Source organism: Adiantum capillus-veneris, chromosome 30 (assembly GCF_014529385.1).
Source record: "Adiantum capillus-veneris isolate H3 chromosome 30, ASM1452938v2, whole genome shotgun sequence".
Lineage (NCBI taxonomy): Eukaryota > Viridiplantae > Streptophyta > Polypodiopsida > Polypodiales > Pteridaceae > Adiantum > Adiantum capillus-veneris.
The window spans coordinates 91,221,771-91,240,157 of NC_140960.1; the positions used below are offsets into that span (position 1 = coordinate 91,221,771).

The 18,387-nt window shown below is 46.5% G+C and overlaps 1 protein-coding gene across 1 annotated transcript; it reads left to right on the top strand.

Annotated features, from left to right (window-relative positions):
* Positions 1-13,044: 13,044 nt before the first annotated feature.
* LOC147418391 (uncharacterized) lies at positions 13,045-17,035 on the top strand. Its single transcript, XM_086507105.1, has 4 exons — positions 13,045-13,178; positions 14,915-15,061; positions 15,150-15,333; positions 16,583-17,035. The coding sequence occupies exons 1-4, from the start codon at positions 13,045-13,047 to the stop codon at positions 16,703-16,705; spliced, it is 588 nt and encodes a 195-aa protein (XP_086363231.1). The 3' UTR covers positions 16,706-17,035.
* The last annotated feature ends 1,352 nt before the right edge of the window (positions 17,036-18,387 follow it).

Genomic DNA, 18,387 nt, shown 5'->3' on the forward strand with positions numbered 1-18,387 from the left:
TGTGCCTTGTCATACTTCACTTTCCGAAATACCCAAGTATGCACAAACGGGTCCACATCCTTCTTTAGCTGAAACTAATAGAAGTCAATCTCAGTTGCCTTGAGAGTCGCCTCTATTCATGTGCGCCCAACAAAAGGTGGCTTGTAAGACTCATTCAACACCTTTTCCCTTGAACCCCGTGTAATACACAGCATGGTCTTGGGTATCAAATAAACTTCCTTGACAGAATACCCTATTGTCATCTGACTCAGAACCCTGTGGGATATTTCACCAAAAACTGGGTATATAGTCAGTTGCTTCTGTATCTCAGTGAAATCCCGATGATGCACTGCTGTAACAACAAATTTCTGTGGCGTGCGAGACATAGCATCTACAACCACGTTCTTCTTGCCCCTCACGTATACTATCTGACTCAAAGCATATGCGATTGCTAAGAGTTCCTTCCCATAACTCTGTGCAACCCTCTCAGCTTTCAAAAGCATCCGATTCCTGTAAGCTACTACATGGCCATCTTGCATCAAGACCGCACCCAAATGTCTTCCACAAGAATCGTAGTAAACCTCAAAAGATTTTTGCAAGTCTGGTAGAGTCAACACTCGCCCCGTAGTCAACTTCTGCTCGAGTCGCTCAAATCTTGTAATTTGTGAAGGTTCCCATGTGAATGGTACCCCTTTCTAAGTAAGTATATACAACAACGAAGCTATTGCTGCAACTGCTTACCGATGGTAAAAACATAAACGCAAGAAGCTCCTCACATCATGTACATTCCACGATCAAGTTTGTAACCTCAAAATATGATGCTGTGGCACCTGTACGAACATCCCGGAATTTGCTGTGGATTTTTAGGAAATCTCAAAATTTCAGGAAATCTCAAAATTTCAGGAAACTGTTTTTTGGTGCCAGCTTTTCATATATCTGATGCTTTTTGGTCTTGGGCCTTTAAATAGGAGCCTTGGGGGCCCAAGGCCACCTTTGTACGTACGTACGGTATGTTCTGCACCATACGGTCTATACTTTACGGATCTGTACGTGTACGGAACGTACAATACGACACTTAAAAAAAATAATCGCTTACTGTCGGACGATCTTGCCATTTTTGCAAGTAAAATGTTGGGGCGTTTAGGGCCTTTGAATAAGGTTTGTAGGCGCTTTTGAGCCTCTGCACATAAGTGAGTCTCTAGAGAGAGCAAAACAGAGACAGAGAACCACCTGCAGAGAAACTATAAACTCAGGTCAGGGTGCACACTTTGTCGCATTGGTGCGCAAATTTCATCGAGGTACATCTCTGTGTGTGCGCGTGCGTCTTTCTTTGCCTCGTGCACAATATTGGGCGTCGGTCCTCGTGTGAAATTTTCTTGGTTTTGCAATAGGAGGCACCATGCCTAAGCCTACCAACCCTCTCTCGGCACTACACACCAATGTTATCCACATTGTCAACACTCTAGGGCAGTGTGGTTCCGGCACGAGGCGGTGGCAATACAAATACTGTAACTTTAAGTTAACCAACACAATTTCTCGAGTCATAAAGCACTTGATAAGCATTGACACAACCAATAACTGTGGGGGATGCAAAAAGATTCAAAAGGACATCAAGGAACAGTTGATTGCTGATCATTTTTCGGCCATGGGTGCTCCTAATAAGGTGCCAGGTACACAGTAGACATAGATGCACTTCACGATGCTCTTGTGGGAGATTTGGATGGTGCAACCCCTAGTAGGAAGAGGGCCCGTGTCAGTGATGTACAGGAGGATGATTTGGATGACACGCAAATGCTTAGCCAGTCAACCTTGTATTCTTGAGTGGCCTCTTTATCCTGGGTGAAAGAGCTCCAAAAGGTGGCTGAGATGGAGTGCAATATCTCTTTCCATGTTTTGAGGATTGAGCAGTGGAAGAGGATGGTGAGAGCCATAGCGCAGGTTGGGCAGACAGATTCTTGGTTTGGATTGGAGACTTGGAGTATAACAAGATGCGCACTACGGCTCTTGATGAGCAGAAGGCAGTGATTGATAAAGCGCTAGTGCTAGTGAAGGCAGGGTGGCAGCAATTTGGATGCACTATTATTTCCGATGGTTGGAGTGACATTCGGAGACGACACATCATTAACATCCTTGTGCCGTCTTGCCTTGGTGCCGGTGGTGGCAGAGCCAGAGTAGTACAAGGGCAACATCCTTATAGATTGGAATTTGCCCTCTTCAGCAGAGTCGTTTGATGCATTTGATGGTGATTTAGATCGTGGGTTACTTCTTTTTCATGATAGTAAACTTTGTTATTAGGCTAAATGCTCATTGCTCATTGCCGCTTGTTTTTGTGTTTGATCTTGCCATCAGATATCACGAGACATTTGTATGCTTATTGCTCTATGTTGAGCCCGTCACCCGTTTATTGTTGCTTTCATTTTCAGTTCACGTTATGTGATATGTTTGGAGGATTGTTGTTGTGATTGTTTATTGGAGTCTGGTATATTGACAATATCTAGCAATGCGTTGATTAAAATTGATTTTGGGTGTGTTGTGTCTTTATATAGATGCTCAGTGGTGTGGATAGTCTCTAAATGTAACATGTGTTATGTGTCTGAAGATGTTGGGTGTAAATATCCTAAAAATCTCATTACCTTAGGTATTTTTGCTAATAGTATGTATTTTTATGTACCTATTTTTTCCCCCCGTATGGAACAACGTACAGTACGTACGGTTACGACCCGTACATTACATACTCTCTGACACTCTACAGCGCGCAGACTGCAGAGAAGGTGCTCCCCGACTATTGTACTTTGTGAATTATGAATAAAGAAAGAAATATCGAAAGGAGTGCCAAGAGTTTTGGGGCCATTGCATTCTAGGAGTGGAACTCCGCTACTCATGTCTCGCGTGGATTCTCTCTCTCTCTCTCTCTCTCTCTCTCTCTCTCTCTGAGTTATTCAAGTTGTTTTGAAGTGAAAGTGTTCCAGAGTTTTACAGATTGTAGTTATCTCTGTGTTTTTTGTCGCATCCCTCGCCGAAAGTGATTAGGGTGGTATTAGAGCCAGCTTGCTTCCTTGCCCTCTGCAAATCGAAGCACGATTCTACAACATGGACGAAGAACATGGAGATCACAATGGAGAAGGTGGAAATCCACCAAGTCCTTCCACTCAGAAGCAACTAGAGGAGACACATGCTCAGTACGTGGTTCAACAATTGGTGTATCTTGTTGAGCAACAATAGGAAAACCTGACGGATGATCTGATTGATTTGGAAGCTTTGCACAATTACTTGGGCTCTCTTAATTCTCCTGTTACCTGTGCTATCCTCCACAACCTTCTCAGAACTACTCTCCTCTTCCTCCTGCCCCTTCTCATATTCCGCTTGTTACCTCTTCACGTTAGAGCTCGGGAGAGGTTTCTTAGTTCTTGGGAGGAATCTTCAAGCTACGAGTTACGAGTTGACGTCCTGTTCAGTAACGGTAACTTTACGGAGGAATCTAAGTAGCTACGAGTTACCTCTTTCCTCAAAGATAGTGCCTTTACGTGGTGGGTTGCTGCCCTAACTAAGAAAGCTGATAGTCCCAAAACCTGGCATGACTTTAAACTTGCCTTCTACCGGAGCTTCCTTGATGAAACCTTTGAAGTAGACATATTTTCAGCCTGGTCTGGCCCTAGGATGTATCCCTCGGACACCCTTCCAACTTACACCCAAAGATTTTGGGATGCTTACCTACCAATTTCCACTTTCCGAGACATTACTTTTGCAGATCAAATTGAGAAATACACAGTGGGTTTGCCTTTTTTATTGTGGGATTATTGCATAGGAAAAGTGGTTTCAAATATGCGTCAACTTATGTCACATGCAAGAGTGGGTTATCATATCATGAAAAAAGAGCTAGTCTTTATAGACATTGTTGTGATTCCCCAGAAAAGAAACCACAATTCTCGATCTTTCACTCAGGACACCTTACACCAACAAACTAACACATCCTTTGACACTTCTACCGGACGTTTTGACTCCCGAAGAGATGGCACATTACTGATATGAAGGAAAGTGTTACAAATGTGGCATTCAAGGCCATATTTCCCGAGACTGTTTGACAATCCCAAATAACAAACGGCCACTTCTATTTAGATACGTAGACAACAGGAAGCCTCGACCTTCAGTTGGGTTGATTTCTGACTTGATAGGCGTCCTACTTTAGATCCATCCAATGAACCATGTAAAGCTATGGAAGAAGTTAGAGATTAAGATATCTTTATCCTCTTTGATCCAAGATCCACGCAAAATTTTATCTCCCACAATTAGCTGCAAGATTGGGCATTGAGGAATATGCCAAAGGAACTCAAATTGAAGCACCAATGGCCAATCGGACTTACACATCATCGACACCATTGATTTGATCACTTCGACTCCAAGTTCAGATTTCTACTTTATGGGCTTGGCAAGATGTGATGTTTTATTGGGATGCCTTGGTTCTTCAAGTATTATGCCCGGCTTGGCGCAAGTGAATGAATGATTCAACTGAAGCATAGAAACAAGAAGTTATTGTTGGACTTGAGTATACTAGGTGCTCGAGGAGCAAGAACAGCTTAGGAATGAATCTGATAGTTTTTCGATTGACGATAAGAACCATGAATTTTGTTTTGTTTTATGAAATTTTGTATGAATTGATGACAAAATGATGATTATAAATTTGACATGGTATTGCTGATGGCATGCGTCTGTCATATCATGAGGAAGATGTTCACTTTTGTGACTATCCACAGACTTTGGATGGACGATCGCATCTAAAGAGACATTAGTTGGGAATTTGCCGTCTGATGAGATCCAATGTCATTTGTATATGTTTTGGAATGGTGTACACCTGTGACAGATTTTCAGACACATTTGAGGTGTCTGCAGCTAGTTTATCTCATTTATGCACACGGCCATCATGCACAAGTATGCATGATTGAATGATCACTCATGGGATTTCAATTGAGTAAATGTTAAAAGTGTTGACATTCTTTTATTAATTTCTTTCTCTGCTATATCGTGCAATCAAGGACGATTCCTTTGATTTTAGAAGGCAGTATGTGACAGGTTTTAGGGTTAGGATTTCTGCATCGAGGTTGTAGACGTATCTAATCAATGTGTTTGTTTGGCCATTCACAGACTCTCTCCCCTTGGAAAGGTGGTTCATGCCAATTCTTTGTTAGAGCCAGAATCCTTTATGATGTGCACAATTTTTCTCTCCTCTTTTATGTCACGTACTTGTATTTGTAATCATCTGTGTGGAATGAGAAACACTGAATGACTCTTGGAATGACCCTTGGGTTTTGAACTAACTTGATTAAGTTTTGTAGATCCCGGTCGAGGGGCCTAAAACCTAGCAGAAGAAGAAGAATCAGAAGGCCTACCAACGTATTGAAGACCGGCTGAGTGGCCTAAAGATAAAAAGGACTGACTTATAGATTAGCGATTGAGGGACTTGAAAACCCTAACAGTCAAAGAAAACCCGTTTAAAGCGCTGGAAAGTGGCCGAAACTAGTCAAAATATGATGATGTGGTGCTTGTATGGACATCTTGGAATTCGTGGCAAATTTTTAGGAAAATCCCAAAATTTTAGGAAATTGTTTTTTTGGTGCAAGCTTATTTTATGCTTTTTGGCCTTGGGCCTTTAAATATGAAATGGATTGTACAAGCGTTTTGACAGATCTTTTACTCTTCGGTGGACATTGACAAGACGTGCATGTAGGTCTAAATTAGAGGAACGTGTCAGTCCAGTCCGTTCATCAACAAATGGCTCATAGAACGGTGAGTTATTGCGAGAAGACTCTCATGTGCGCACATTTTTTGGACTTGGCGCACCCTATCTGGCACCTCAAATTCACTATAAAAGAAGCCCATTGCCCAACGTTTTGCAGGACATTAGCCAGCACAGAAGGATCAGCCTAGCGTTTTGCATTTGCAGCCCTTGGCGTTTGGGCTTTCCATCGCGAGCCACAAGCCGACGGATCAGCCCTAGCAGCCCCAGTGTTTTCAGTTTTCAGCCGGTTCCCTCGCCAGAGAAGTGTTGGATCCGCTAATACGGATCTCCCTACTGCAGCCGCCCTAGCAGCCCCAACATTTTCAGTTTTCAGCCCGTTCCCTCCCCGGTTAGATCCGCTAACGCGAATCTCCCTATTGCAGCAGCCCGGACCTTCGACAGCCCATTGAACCTCTTTTCGGCCATTCCCTTGCCGCATCGAGTGCTCCCATTGCTGTCCATCATCAGCTCCATCATCGCCTGCGTTTTCAGCCTTGTTTTGCGCGATGGATCGGCTATGTTTTTGCATGCCAGATCTGCAATTTCGCAGCCAGCTTTCAGCCCTTCATTCCTCTCACATCGGGAGTGCATATCAGCCCCATATCTACCCCTTGGTGGCCATCAACAACCCCTCATCGAGACAGATCCAAAGGTGCATCAAATCAGCCCCTGAGGCGCTTCATTGTGAAGAGTTACTGCGGTGACATTCCCCACTCGAGTTAGTAGAGTTTGTATTGAGGTATTGCATGTGTGTAATCGCGAGTGCATATCAGCCCTAGATCTACCCCTTGGTGGCCATCAACAACCCCTCATCAAGACGGATCCAAAGGTGCATCAAATCAGTCCCAGAGGCGCTTCATTGTGAAGAGGTACCACGGTGACATTCCCCATTCGAGTTAGTAGAGTGTGTATTGAGGTATTGCATGTGTACATTCCATTTACACAATCATAAGCAAATACCACATCGGCAATTGTGTGGGGGGCCCTTGAGAGTGTTTGCTGGAACCTCATCGGGTGTCATTCTCCTCTTCTCTCTCTCTCTCTCTCTCCCCCCCCCCCCCCCCCCCCTCCACACATCTCTATCTCTCTCTCACTCTCTCTCTAAATAGAACCATAATTCGTGCTAAGTAGCACACATTCAAGCAAGGAACGAAGTAAAGATTTGTGGAAGTGTAAAGTCTAGATCGTGTCACCATTTCGATTCCGCTGCACCTGACATTGGTATCAGGGCTTTGATATTTTGCACTAATCCGCTAATCTTTGGATTTTTTCTCTCTCTAGTGTTTGAGTGTGTGTTGTCGCCAAAGGGTTCCAATCCGGAGCAATTAGCGTATAAGCCACATACGTTGCAAATACGAGGATTCATCTAGAGCTTTCATCATATGACAATCTAGTCGATGCCCCAAGAGGAGCCTCTATCTTTGAGGAGTTATTTAGCAGTTTCATGAGACATCATACAGAGGACTTGCCATGGTTAGTGGGCATTCCAAAGGACATATCCATATTCATCTCTCATTCGGCATTGCTCTCGCCAATTTTCCCGCGTAGGGGCAGCATAGGCTGGCCGATAACCTTTGTGGACATCAGTGTTTGCATAGCTAGCCATTCGCTCTACAAGCATCCATCTAGTTTGCAGTTTGGTTTACACCATCCGATTTGGGGTAGCAAAGGCTGGCGTAACCAACAAGGGATTGTTGATTCAGGAGACAGTCCAGTGTTTGCAAGTAGATGTATCATCACCATCCATGTCTTTTGGACATTTCCACATCACCCTGGGAGAGCCTCTCTCTCAAAAGTAGCCGTGGAGGACATCATCTAGAAGGCCATTCATTTGAGACCATCTTATGGCCTGCATGGAGTTCGGTACTGGTATCTCACCTTAAGCAAGAGGGGATGTCTCGTGCACGTGGTTGTGTGTGCCACGTGGACATGCTTCATCGATTTCCAGAGCCAATTCATTATTCTATACCTATCTCTTGATAGGAGTGTCTAGAATCCTAGGAGATTAGTACCAGCAATTTTGTAAGCATGTTTGTAGGACTTGCATGTTCGGACGAGTCCATTAGATTAGGTTTTCCAATTTTTGAACCCTCTTGCATAAATGGATTGTACAAGCATTTTGACAGATGTTATTACACTTTCGGTGGGCATTTGACATGACGTGCGTATAGGTCTAGGTTAGAGAAACGTGGTGGTCTAGTCCGTTCGTCAAATGGGTCACAGAATGGCGAGTTATCGCCAGAAGACGACATTTGTGCACATTTTTCCGCTTTGCATACCCGACCTGGCACCTCACTATAAAAGGCACCTCACTATAAAAGAAGCCCATTGCCCAACCTTTTGTAGGAAATTATCTAGCGCAGAAGGATCAGCCTAGCGTTTTGCTTTTGCAGCCCTTGATGTTTTGGCTTTCCATCGCAAGTCACAAGCCGGATCAGCCCTAGCAGGCCCAACGTTTTCAGTTTTCAGCCCGTTTCTTTGCCAGAAAAGTGTTGGATCTGCTAACGCGAATCTCCCAGTTGCATTCTGGACTTTGGCAGCCCATTGAGCTCTTCTCGGCCATTTCATCCCTGCATGGAGTGCCCCCATTGCTGTCCATCTTGTATTTTTTTTCCCGAGAAAAAGATCCTTCTATTATCTAATGAAACTGCCCATAGGGCTACAATCACCTCTACTAGAGAGGTCTACAACAATCATAAGGGGAGACTCTCCAAATGAAAAAACAACATATGTACAATGAGGCTAAATCAAGAGATGGGAGGAGGGAAGAGCCACACAGGTGGATGGTAGTGCCATCTGAGCCCACCCTGGACCATGGTGAAGAAAGGCCCAGGGCACCAGAGTCGAAGGAAAGCCTCTCTACGCTCTCGCATATGGTCGGAGCTGCCCTGGAGTCTTTGAACTGTCCCTTGAGAGTATGGATCAACTCTAGCCAAAGATCTCAAACTGTCTCTGCTGGTGGTACAGGGCGAGTCTCGAAGATGCGAAAGCAGTGGGCCTGCCAGATGAACATGAGTGTCAGGCCGCAGATGAGCTCCCAACACTCCTCTCTCTCATTGCACCACTCCTGTGGCGTTAGCTCTGAAGCAAGCTGGAGTGTAGGTCGACCACCTGGATCACTATCATACTGCTAGTGGAGGATAGCTCAAATTGTAGTGCCGGGCCCATGAGAATGGACCAAGCAGCTGCCTCCCAAGTGTACTGTCGTGCTGTGGAAAAAGCTGGCATTAGCCAAAGGACACAAAGCCAAACCTGCTGTGCCATAGGACAGTCCCAAAGACAATGACGCTGACTCTCCACATGATGGGCCACAAGCTGTGCATGCTGCCGAGAGACCACTATGTACAAGCCAGCTCCCCACTGTTGTAGCTCTATGTGCAACCAGCCACTAGAACAAAGTGACTCGCCCCGGCTGTCTGGCGTCCCACAACCTCGCCCAAAAAGCTGACAAGAACTTAGCTGTGAGACCCTCCTCTTGCCAATGAGGTGCTGCAGCAGGACGCGTCTCTCTCTGTGCTGCCAGTATGTGACGTCCTAGTCGAACAGTGTACTGAAAGAAAGGGACACCTGGATGGTCGGCTGAGGCGAAAGGGTCCTGCCAGCACCACTCTCCAGGATCCCACTGCACTTGTGCTAGTGGGCAGCTCTCCCAAGCCCACAGCCTCCAGTGGCCTATCTCGAGCTGCTGGGTCAGGATCTATGACACAAGTCCTCCCACAGATGCCCACAACTCGGATCCTCTGAAAGCAGCACTCTGCAACCTGTGGGGCCTCAACTGCAACTCGGTGTAAACCACCCTCACCCTGTAGCTCGAAAAACAGGGAAGGTACAATCTTTAAACAAGCCCGAACTGCGATGAGGACCTCCAGTCGCGTGAAGGCCCCAATCCATCTGGGCGCTGCTGACTAGAGAGGTGTGAGCCACTCAGCTAGTATTGCCTTTGTGATGTCCTGACACATGCACTCCTCTCATGCCCTGTAGCTGGATGCTCTGTAGCTCCTCTGACAAGCGTGAGAACTGTAACCACTCACCTAAGGTGCGTGCTGGATCCTTTGCCATGGGACCCCAAGAAACATGAGGCCTACTACCAACCAAGTGGCCTCTCTGAGTGCTAACCGTGGGTTTCCAAACAAGGGGCTGTCGTAGATGCTCCTCCGTGCAAGTAGGTTGGTGCTGCTCTAGGTCTCTCCTCAAATGCTCCCAGGAGCGGAGCAGACTCACAACAAAACAGTCCTCCAGTCTCTTGCTCAGGCCAACTCTATGCATCTCTGTGAAAATCCATCTAGTCGAAGGTCTCCAACCTGAGGCACTCTAGCACTAAGCCGCTGAAGCAAAAAATCCTTCCAGGGCTCCTCCCCTGGAAGCAATCCTCTGACAACAAACCTCCCAAGAAGGGCTGTGCTGTGCTGTGTCTATGATCCGCAACCCCCCTCGAGAACAAGGAAGAGTGATGACCTGCCAAGCCACTTTGGCCCTAGCTATTTGAGTGTCACACCCTGACCAAAGGAAGTTCCCGATCAGCCTCTCTACTTGGCTAATGCAGGAACTTGAAAAGATCCAACAAGATGTGATGTACCACATAATAGCCAACAACACCTGGTTGGCCACTAGAACTTTGCCTGCCATAGAAAGTCGTGCGGAGCTCCAATGTAACAGCTTCCTCCACATGGACAAGAGGGGAGCGATCTGCTGCTCAGGAGACAAGTCCAAACCAACCTGACAGCCCAAGTATCGAACTGAAGTCCCTGGGGGAATGCATCTGAAACCCTCACCTGGCAGCCAATTAGGCGTAGGAGCACTACCAACCGAGAAAGCCACTGTCTTTCTCCAGTTGATCTGTGCGCCTGATGCACAACAAAAGGTCTCAAAAGCATGCTCACACCTGTGAAGGTTGGCCTCCTGGCCCTCCAAGTACAAAGCTGAGTCGTCTGCAAACTCAGCATCCAGTAGCTCGTCGCCCCGAATAGGGAGCACTAAGCCACGTAGACCAACCTGCTGTGAAGCCAAAAATCTGCTCATCGCCTCATCATAGAACAAAAAGAGGAAGGGGGCAAGAGGGCAGCCGTGTCTGACTGAACGTGTGAGCATGAAGCGATCTCCTCTACCACCTGCCAAAAGTACCTGACTATGTGCCTGTCTGTAAAGAGTTGACACATCTCTGATCCAGGCATCTGAGAAGCCCATCATGGAAGAGTGTCCTCCAAAAAGACCCAGTCAACTCTATCGTAGGCCTTCTCAAAATCAAGAAGTATCACCATGTCCTCACCACAGAGGCGAGCGAGGGTAGAAGCCTCCCAAAAAGTAAAGATGTTGTCAAGGATACTACGGTCCCTTACAAAACCTGTCTGTGTCCTATGTATAATGCTCTCTAGAAGTGGCTGAATCCTCAAACTCAGAGCCTTGGAAAGAATTTTGTAGGCTGAGTTGAGGATGGTGATGGGCCACCACTGTTGAATCTCATCCAAGGAGCCATCCTCCTTGGGAATAAGGTAGATCAGACCCTCACTCATGTTGCCAAGCATCTCTTCTGTGTGCAGGATGTACTGAAAAGTGCTGCAGAGATCTTAGCCAAGCAAATCCCAGTACTCTAAAAAAAAGCTGGGAGTCAAACCATCCTCACCTGGACAGCTACCACGGGGAAGTGCTATGAGGATCACTGGTGCATGGTCGAAAAAGAAGTCCCAGCCATAATGCAAACTTTCCCACCCAAGTCACAGAAGTGGTCACTAGTGTAGAAGCGGTCTATTCGAGATAGATTCACTCCTTCCACTCTGCGGTCCGAACGAGAGAAGGCCAGGTTGTCTGGGGGCCTTACAAAGCTAGAATGTTGCCACACATCTGAAACCCGCAGTCATACATAACCTCTCCCAAGCTGCCAACTCAACTCCATGCACAGTAGTATGGCTACCTCCAATCCTGGTAGAGGGGTCCTCCAACATGTTGAAGTCACCCCCAATGCACCATTGCTCTGCTTGCGGCAGAGACTCAACAATATGAGACCAAAACTTTGCACGTGCATACGCCACATTGGGCGTATAGATGTTCAGGAAGCCCATGAGGCAACCTTGAACCTGCATAGGAATCCATTGAGCCCTGCTTGGCACAATAATCTCTCTGCCCACAATGGCTTGCTGCAAAGAATCCGCAATAGTCATACATACCCCTCCCTGGATGCCTCCAGGTCCAAATGCAGCTGACCAAAACGTCTCATAGCGACCACGCAAAATCTGACCACACCGTCTAATGCGGCTCTCACACAGATGATACTCATGTAGCATAAGAATGTCAATCTCACCACCCACAAGGCATCTCTGAAGCTCCTGACGCAACCGACCCCTCTCACGCTGAAACTGGGACCCTCCTAATCCCTGCACATTCCATGAGATGATCTTCATGGAGTCAGTGAGAGAAAACAGATGCTGCCACAACAGCCAACCTCGCTATCTTTGAGGCCGGTTTGGATGGGGAGTAATCCGCATCTGAATGACCTCTAGACAAGCGTGAAAGGAGCGACTGTCCTGCCTAGGCCCAAGCCAAGCGTGAAAGGAGCGACTGTCCTGCCTAGGCCCAAGCCAAGCGTGCAACCCGAAGGGCTACATCCTCTGTCCAAGAATCCTCATGTACAAATACATAACAAGGAGGGCTCCGAGTGTCAGCAAACAAATGCACCACAATGTGCTTGCAACCCGCTGCATCTGGAGGCGTCACATTGAACTTGGCAAGAGGCTAAAGTGTCTGCACGAGATCTGTCACCCCTAAGTCCCCTGTGTGGTGTGAGAACTCAGTAGCCTAAATTTGGAGCCAATCAAGAACTATGTGCTTGGTGAGGAGGAGGTGGAGGTGGAGGAACTGAAGTGGATGGGGCCTCCTCAGGCGGGTCCTGCTGAAGGGGGTCAAAACGGTTCCCAGTCAGAACCCAATGTTGCTGAGCTGCAGTAGGTCGGCGACCAAGGGGAGCAGTGGGGCGAGCCCGCCCCTGTCGGCGGTGGCCAGGCACCTGTTGCCAACCGTCAACTGTCTTATCGTTGGTCTCAGTTGAGGTACGAGCCTGTGCGTCTTGTGTATCTGTATGCTGGGCATGCTCAGCCTTGGGAGGCTGCGCATGTGTTGTGGATCGAGGTCTCCTGCGAGGACATGCCTTTGCCAAACGGCCCATCTGTCTGCAAATGAAACACTGATTCGGGAGGCCCGAATACTCCACGGTCTGACGGAACCAACCTCCACTCACCCGAGGTAGTAGGATGACCTTCGGTAGAGTGTGGGTGTGCCGAACTAGAACACGTACTGAAGGGATGCCGGCCGCCTTGGCAGCTACAGGGGCTCCCGTGCGAAGTGTCTATAGGACAGTCCCAATCGCTGAGCCTATCCTGGAAAGGAGCGGAAGTTATTGCCTCCGCAGGCCGAGGAAGCAGACTGAGATGGGCAGGTCTGCCTCCTCGACAAGAACTTCGGTAGCTGGGTCGAACCGTGGTGCCACTGTCGAAAGTGTGCTCGAACTGCTCGGATGGCCAGGGGGCTCATCGCAATGACCTTGGACGCCATCTTGGGAGTCTCAAACTCTATCTGGTAGTAGCCTTGTCCGAGAAGCTGAACATCGAGCATCTTGCCCACCTCTGCGAGAAGGCGGGCCTGAAGGAGATTGTGTACCTCCCCTCTGCTGGGTCTGGTGCCGAGAATCTTGTAGATAACAGAGGTGGCCTGAAGGCTCGCCACCTCTGCCTCTAAGCTCGCTTGCTCTGTCGGCGAAAGAGCAAGTTGGATGGTGGGTTCTGCGGGGTCTGGCGAGGGGGACTGCAATGGAGTCCCTCTGTGGCGGAGCAGAATCCTCCATCTGTGTCTGCTGCTGAGAAGGGGACGCGTGAGCAAGAGAGGAGCGCGAAGCGAGGGAGGGGGGGCTGGCGGGATGCTGCAGGCAGCACGAGGCGAGCGTGGGGGGCACTGGCGGGTTGCTGCAGGCAGCGCGAGGGGGGGGGGAGGGAGCTGGCGGGATGCTGCAGGTGTGGTCGGGGGGCAGCACGCTGAGAACAGGCGGGGGGTCGCGCGCAGGGGCAGGCTGAGAGGCTGCACGCACGAGGTTTTTTGGGGGGGGGGGGGGGCGCTGGCGGGATGCTGCAGGTGTGGGTGGGGGGCAGCACGCTGAGAACAGGTGAGGGGTTACGCGCAGGGCAGAGCACGCAGGGGCGGGCTGAGAGGCTGCACGCAGGGGGCGAGGGAGGATGAGGCTACACGAGGGCAGGGAGGGCCGGGGGGGGGGGGGGGGGGGGGGGGGGGGGGGGGGGGGGGGGGGGGTGGGTGCAGGCAGCAGCAGCGAGCTCGAAGTTGGGGGGCTTTATCCTTCGAATAAAGCCGTGTCCATTGCTGTCCATCATTGGCTCCATCATCACCTGCGTTTGCAGCCTTGCTTTGCGCGACGGATTAGTTGCGTTTTTGCGTGCAAGATCTGCATTTTTCCAGCCAGCTTTCAGCCCTTGATTCTGAAGTGCAAATCATCCCCATACCTACCCCTTGGTGGCCATCAGCAACCCCTCATTGAGATGGATCCAAAGGTGCACCAAATCAGCCCCGGAGGCGCTTCACTGTGAAGAGTTACCACGGCAACATCCCCCATTTGAGTCAGTAGTCTGCATTGAGTATTGGACATCGGCAATGGTGTGGGAGGCCCTTGAGAGGGTTGGTTGGGACCCCATCGGGTGTCATTCTCCTCTTCTCTCTCTCTCTCTCTCTCTCTCTCTCTCTCTCTCTCTCTCTCTCAACGGAACCATCATTCGTGCTAAGTAGCACACATTCAAGCAAGGAAAGAAGTAAAGATTTGTGGAAGTGTAAAGTCTAGATCTTGTCACCATTTCAATTCCGCAGCACTTGACACCTCTCTTCATTCATTCAGAGCTTGTAGAGACAGGGAGGCACCATTGGCAAGCGGTGAAGTGGGGAGGTGTGAGAAGGAGAGGACCCTTTTGGTTTTTTTTTTTTTGATTTTTTTTTTGGGGGGGGGGGGGGAGTACGGCACGCATGTCGTCAATCAAGAACTTACCGAGTTTTAATGTGGTTAGACTATATTCTCATGCAATTATTGGCATTCTTTTCAAAACCAATCATGCTCATATGGGTGGTTTTCAGATGAGGCTGCATCCGGCAGACACCAATAGATGCAAACCACTGAACTTACTGTGGAAAGGCCTTCGCTCTATTTTGCAGGCCTGCTTTCTTCATTGCCCCCTGGGAGTTTCCTGGGAAGTTGACAACGGCCTATGAACAGCTAAAGCGAGTCCTGATTAAAGAAGGTGGCAGCGTTGTGGAACAAGGAGACAGGCATGTTCAGCATGGATTCTGCCTAGCAATTGCGTTCGATGTTGTGTCTTTGTAAGACCTGCAACTGATGCTAGAATGTTGTCTGTAGGTATATTCATGTGTTATTCACAGACAAGGATGGCACTGTTGATGACTTGGAAGTCCTGTTCAGCATCCCTTCAGAAGATGCAACAGTGAATATTCGCTCTGCCTCTCGCAAGATTTCTCAAGGTGACAATGGTAGGAATCAGAAGAGGCTGGAAAGGGTTCGACAAGCGCTGATGTGGGAGGAAGTAAGCGCACTTGCCCTGCCAATTTTCTCTTTTCAGGTTTTGTTATAACATTTCTGATTGGTTGGGTTTTGATGTGGGTGTGCTCGAAGATTTCTGTCATCCTTGTTGCCTAACAAGCATGGAGCATCTCAGCACTGAGGACTCTCATTCTCTCTGCTTCCGTCGATTCGCAATCTTTGTTTGTGTCCAAAGCTTTCATAGAACCCTTAGCACTTGCCTGAAGAGAGTTGGCTCCTAGCTTGCATCCCAACATGCATTTGATGGTCTTTAGATCGCCGCCTAGGTGCCATGTATTCAGTGCATCCACATGCAGATTTTCACCTGAAAGTTGTGGTTTAATCACCTGTCTTTGGACTGCTGTTGGTTTTGTCTTGTTTTGTACATTAAGATCTGAATGCTAGATGCTTTTCATTGTTTGTACACTTGAGCAAGTTTATGTGGATAATATGTGAATGCTAGGTGCGAATACTGTTGGTTTCGTCTTATTTCACTCACTGAGATCTGAGTGCTAGATGCTCCATTACTTTTGGTTTTGTGCATATGCCTCCCTAGGCACTGAAGCACCATAGTTTCATGGGTAGATATTGAATTGCTGAAAGAGGCATCTTGTAAATGTTTTTGTGGAGAATAAGTACACAGTTTTGTATTAAACATGTTTGTTTAAAGCCTTCAAATGATCAAGTTAATGCTTTTGGTCTGTCCTAACATTAAATTTTTTGACAATACTACTAAGAGCTGGTCCCCCATGAGCTAAGGATATTAATAGTATATTAATTTTAACTCTAAATAGTGGTTCCACATTAATAGAAAAGTCAAATTTTCTAGGTGGCAACTAAATTTAGGATGTTGCATCAAAGGGGAAAGTCCCTTTTTATTACTCAAAATATGTCCCCAAGATCGTGTACATGATCTCTTGTGTTTTCATTGGCTAGCTTCTCCTTTTTCTTCTTAATACTAGCTAAAAGGCTTGCACTAAAAGTATTATGAGCTTAAAGGGACCTGTCTCCTTAATATTGCCAATGTTCAAATGAAGGTGTGAGACTCCTAAAGAGCGTGATGAAATAAAAATCACTAATCTTTTAAATTGGATGCGGGATTCGGCTCTAAGCTCTTAAGATATCATCTTGCAGTAGGTGTCAAAGTTAGTCCATGTTTTGGCCATGTTGGAAGCACTTTGTAATGGGTTTGCTATTTTATGCTCAGGGTATGGTTCTGCTATTGACGTGTCTCATGTCTCTCTCCTTCGCAGGTACCAGTTTTGAGAAATCGGAATCGCAAGTTATTTTTCTTAGAATCTCCATGGGACACGTTCGGTCCAGAGCCACCACCAGCATTTGATTACTCAGAAAAGCTGGAATTTGTGCCTGATTAGTTTGTGGCTCTATGCATCCGATGTTTATCTTTTGCTACATATGTTGTAACATACCCATATTCTACCATTCGTTTGTATCAGGTCTTGAGTTCAGGACTCATGGGGTAGATCTTTGAGATCTCTTGGGATTGTTCCTACGATGTAAAAATATCTCTTTTCAAGGGGGGGTGTGAATAAGAAGAGGAAACTGGAATAACCTTTCTATCATCAATGTGTGGTAGATTGGTTATTCCCTTTGGAGTATCAGGTGTTTAGTTCAGATCTCATCGGATAGATCTTTGAGGTCTGTTGGGATTGTTCCTATATTTAAAAATCTATCTTCTTCTCTTCTACGCATGCAGGCACGCACAATCATGTTCCCTATTGAATAACAAGTCATGAGTTTAAGACTCATTGGATAGATGGTCCGTTGGGATTGTTACTACAATGATAAAACTTTTCGTCTTCTTCCTCCTTTTCTTCCATGTAGAAGCTAGAACACAAACATTACAGTCATAAAAGAGTCATTAAAGTGAAAATGGTAAATATTCTTTGACACACATGATATTGAGTCCACATTGAACAGAAGCAATTTGGTACGTAATTAAGCAAGTGGCAACCAAATTACTTGCTTAATTACGCACCAAATTGCGTAATTTGCATGATTTGGTACGTAATCATGCAATTGTTGGAATCTTATTCAAACTATAACAATGTGCAAAAGAAGACAATCTCTCTCTTTTTCACGGATGCACGCACTAGAGTGTAAAGCTAAATTTGCACTCTAGAATTAACTTCTTGCATATAGTGTATTTAGTGCTCTCTCTCTCTCTCTCTCTCTCTCTCTCTCTCTCTCTCTCTCTCTCTCTCTCTCTCTCTCTCTGTCTTATGCAACTTTGATTGGTTCATGAGAGGCGAGCTGTTAGTTTCATAGACAATGAACGTGTACAGTATTAATTATTAGTATGCTCTATGACGTTTACTAATATAATTCGATGATGTGGAATGGCATAAGCCTTTCCTTGGGAGAATTGTGGAAAACTATCAACCATTGGATAATATTTAAGCGTGATCATTGTTCAGAAATTGGATCCTTTTATTCAATCTTGTTATTAAAGCTCTAAGAACCATGGCCTTCTTATATTGAATGTATTAAATTTCTCATCATTGTTAAAAAGAATCCGGTGTTTAACAAAAAACCAAAAGAGTGCATCACTTTAGATAGCACTTGTTTCCACCCTCTCTCAGAATATGCTACATTGCAATATAAGGGTATAGTATAAATGCAAATTGCACAAAAAAGTCTGCAATTTTGATGGATTGCAAGCAATGGTGTAGCTGTACTTAAAGTCATTGTGTACGTACATTTAAGTTATCATGTTATCAATGTGACAACCAAAGTTTATTAGTAGGATTTAATTAACGTAGGTGCACTTATGACTTCCAATTTAATGTGCTTTATTTTAATAAAAGAATAATAGTATACCTCAATTTTGTGTTGTATGTTAATGCGAGGAGATCACACAGTTTATTGGTTGTCTAGACATCCATTGATGATATCTCCTCAAATTGAACAATAACTATCCTTTTGAAGATGCAAGGTGGAACATCCAGCTAAAGGATAACGTAAGCCTTGTAAATACTTACAATGACTCGTGTCAAAGGTAAGAACCATGTATGAGCAACCATGTGTTTTTGAAAAA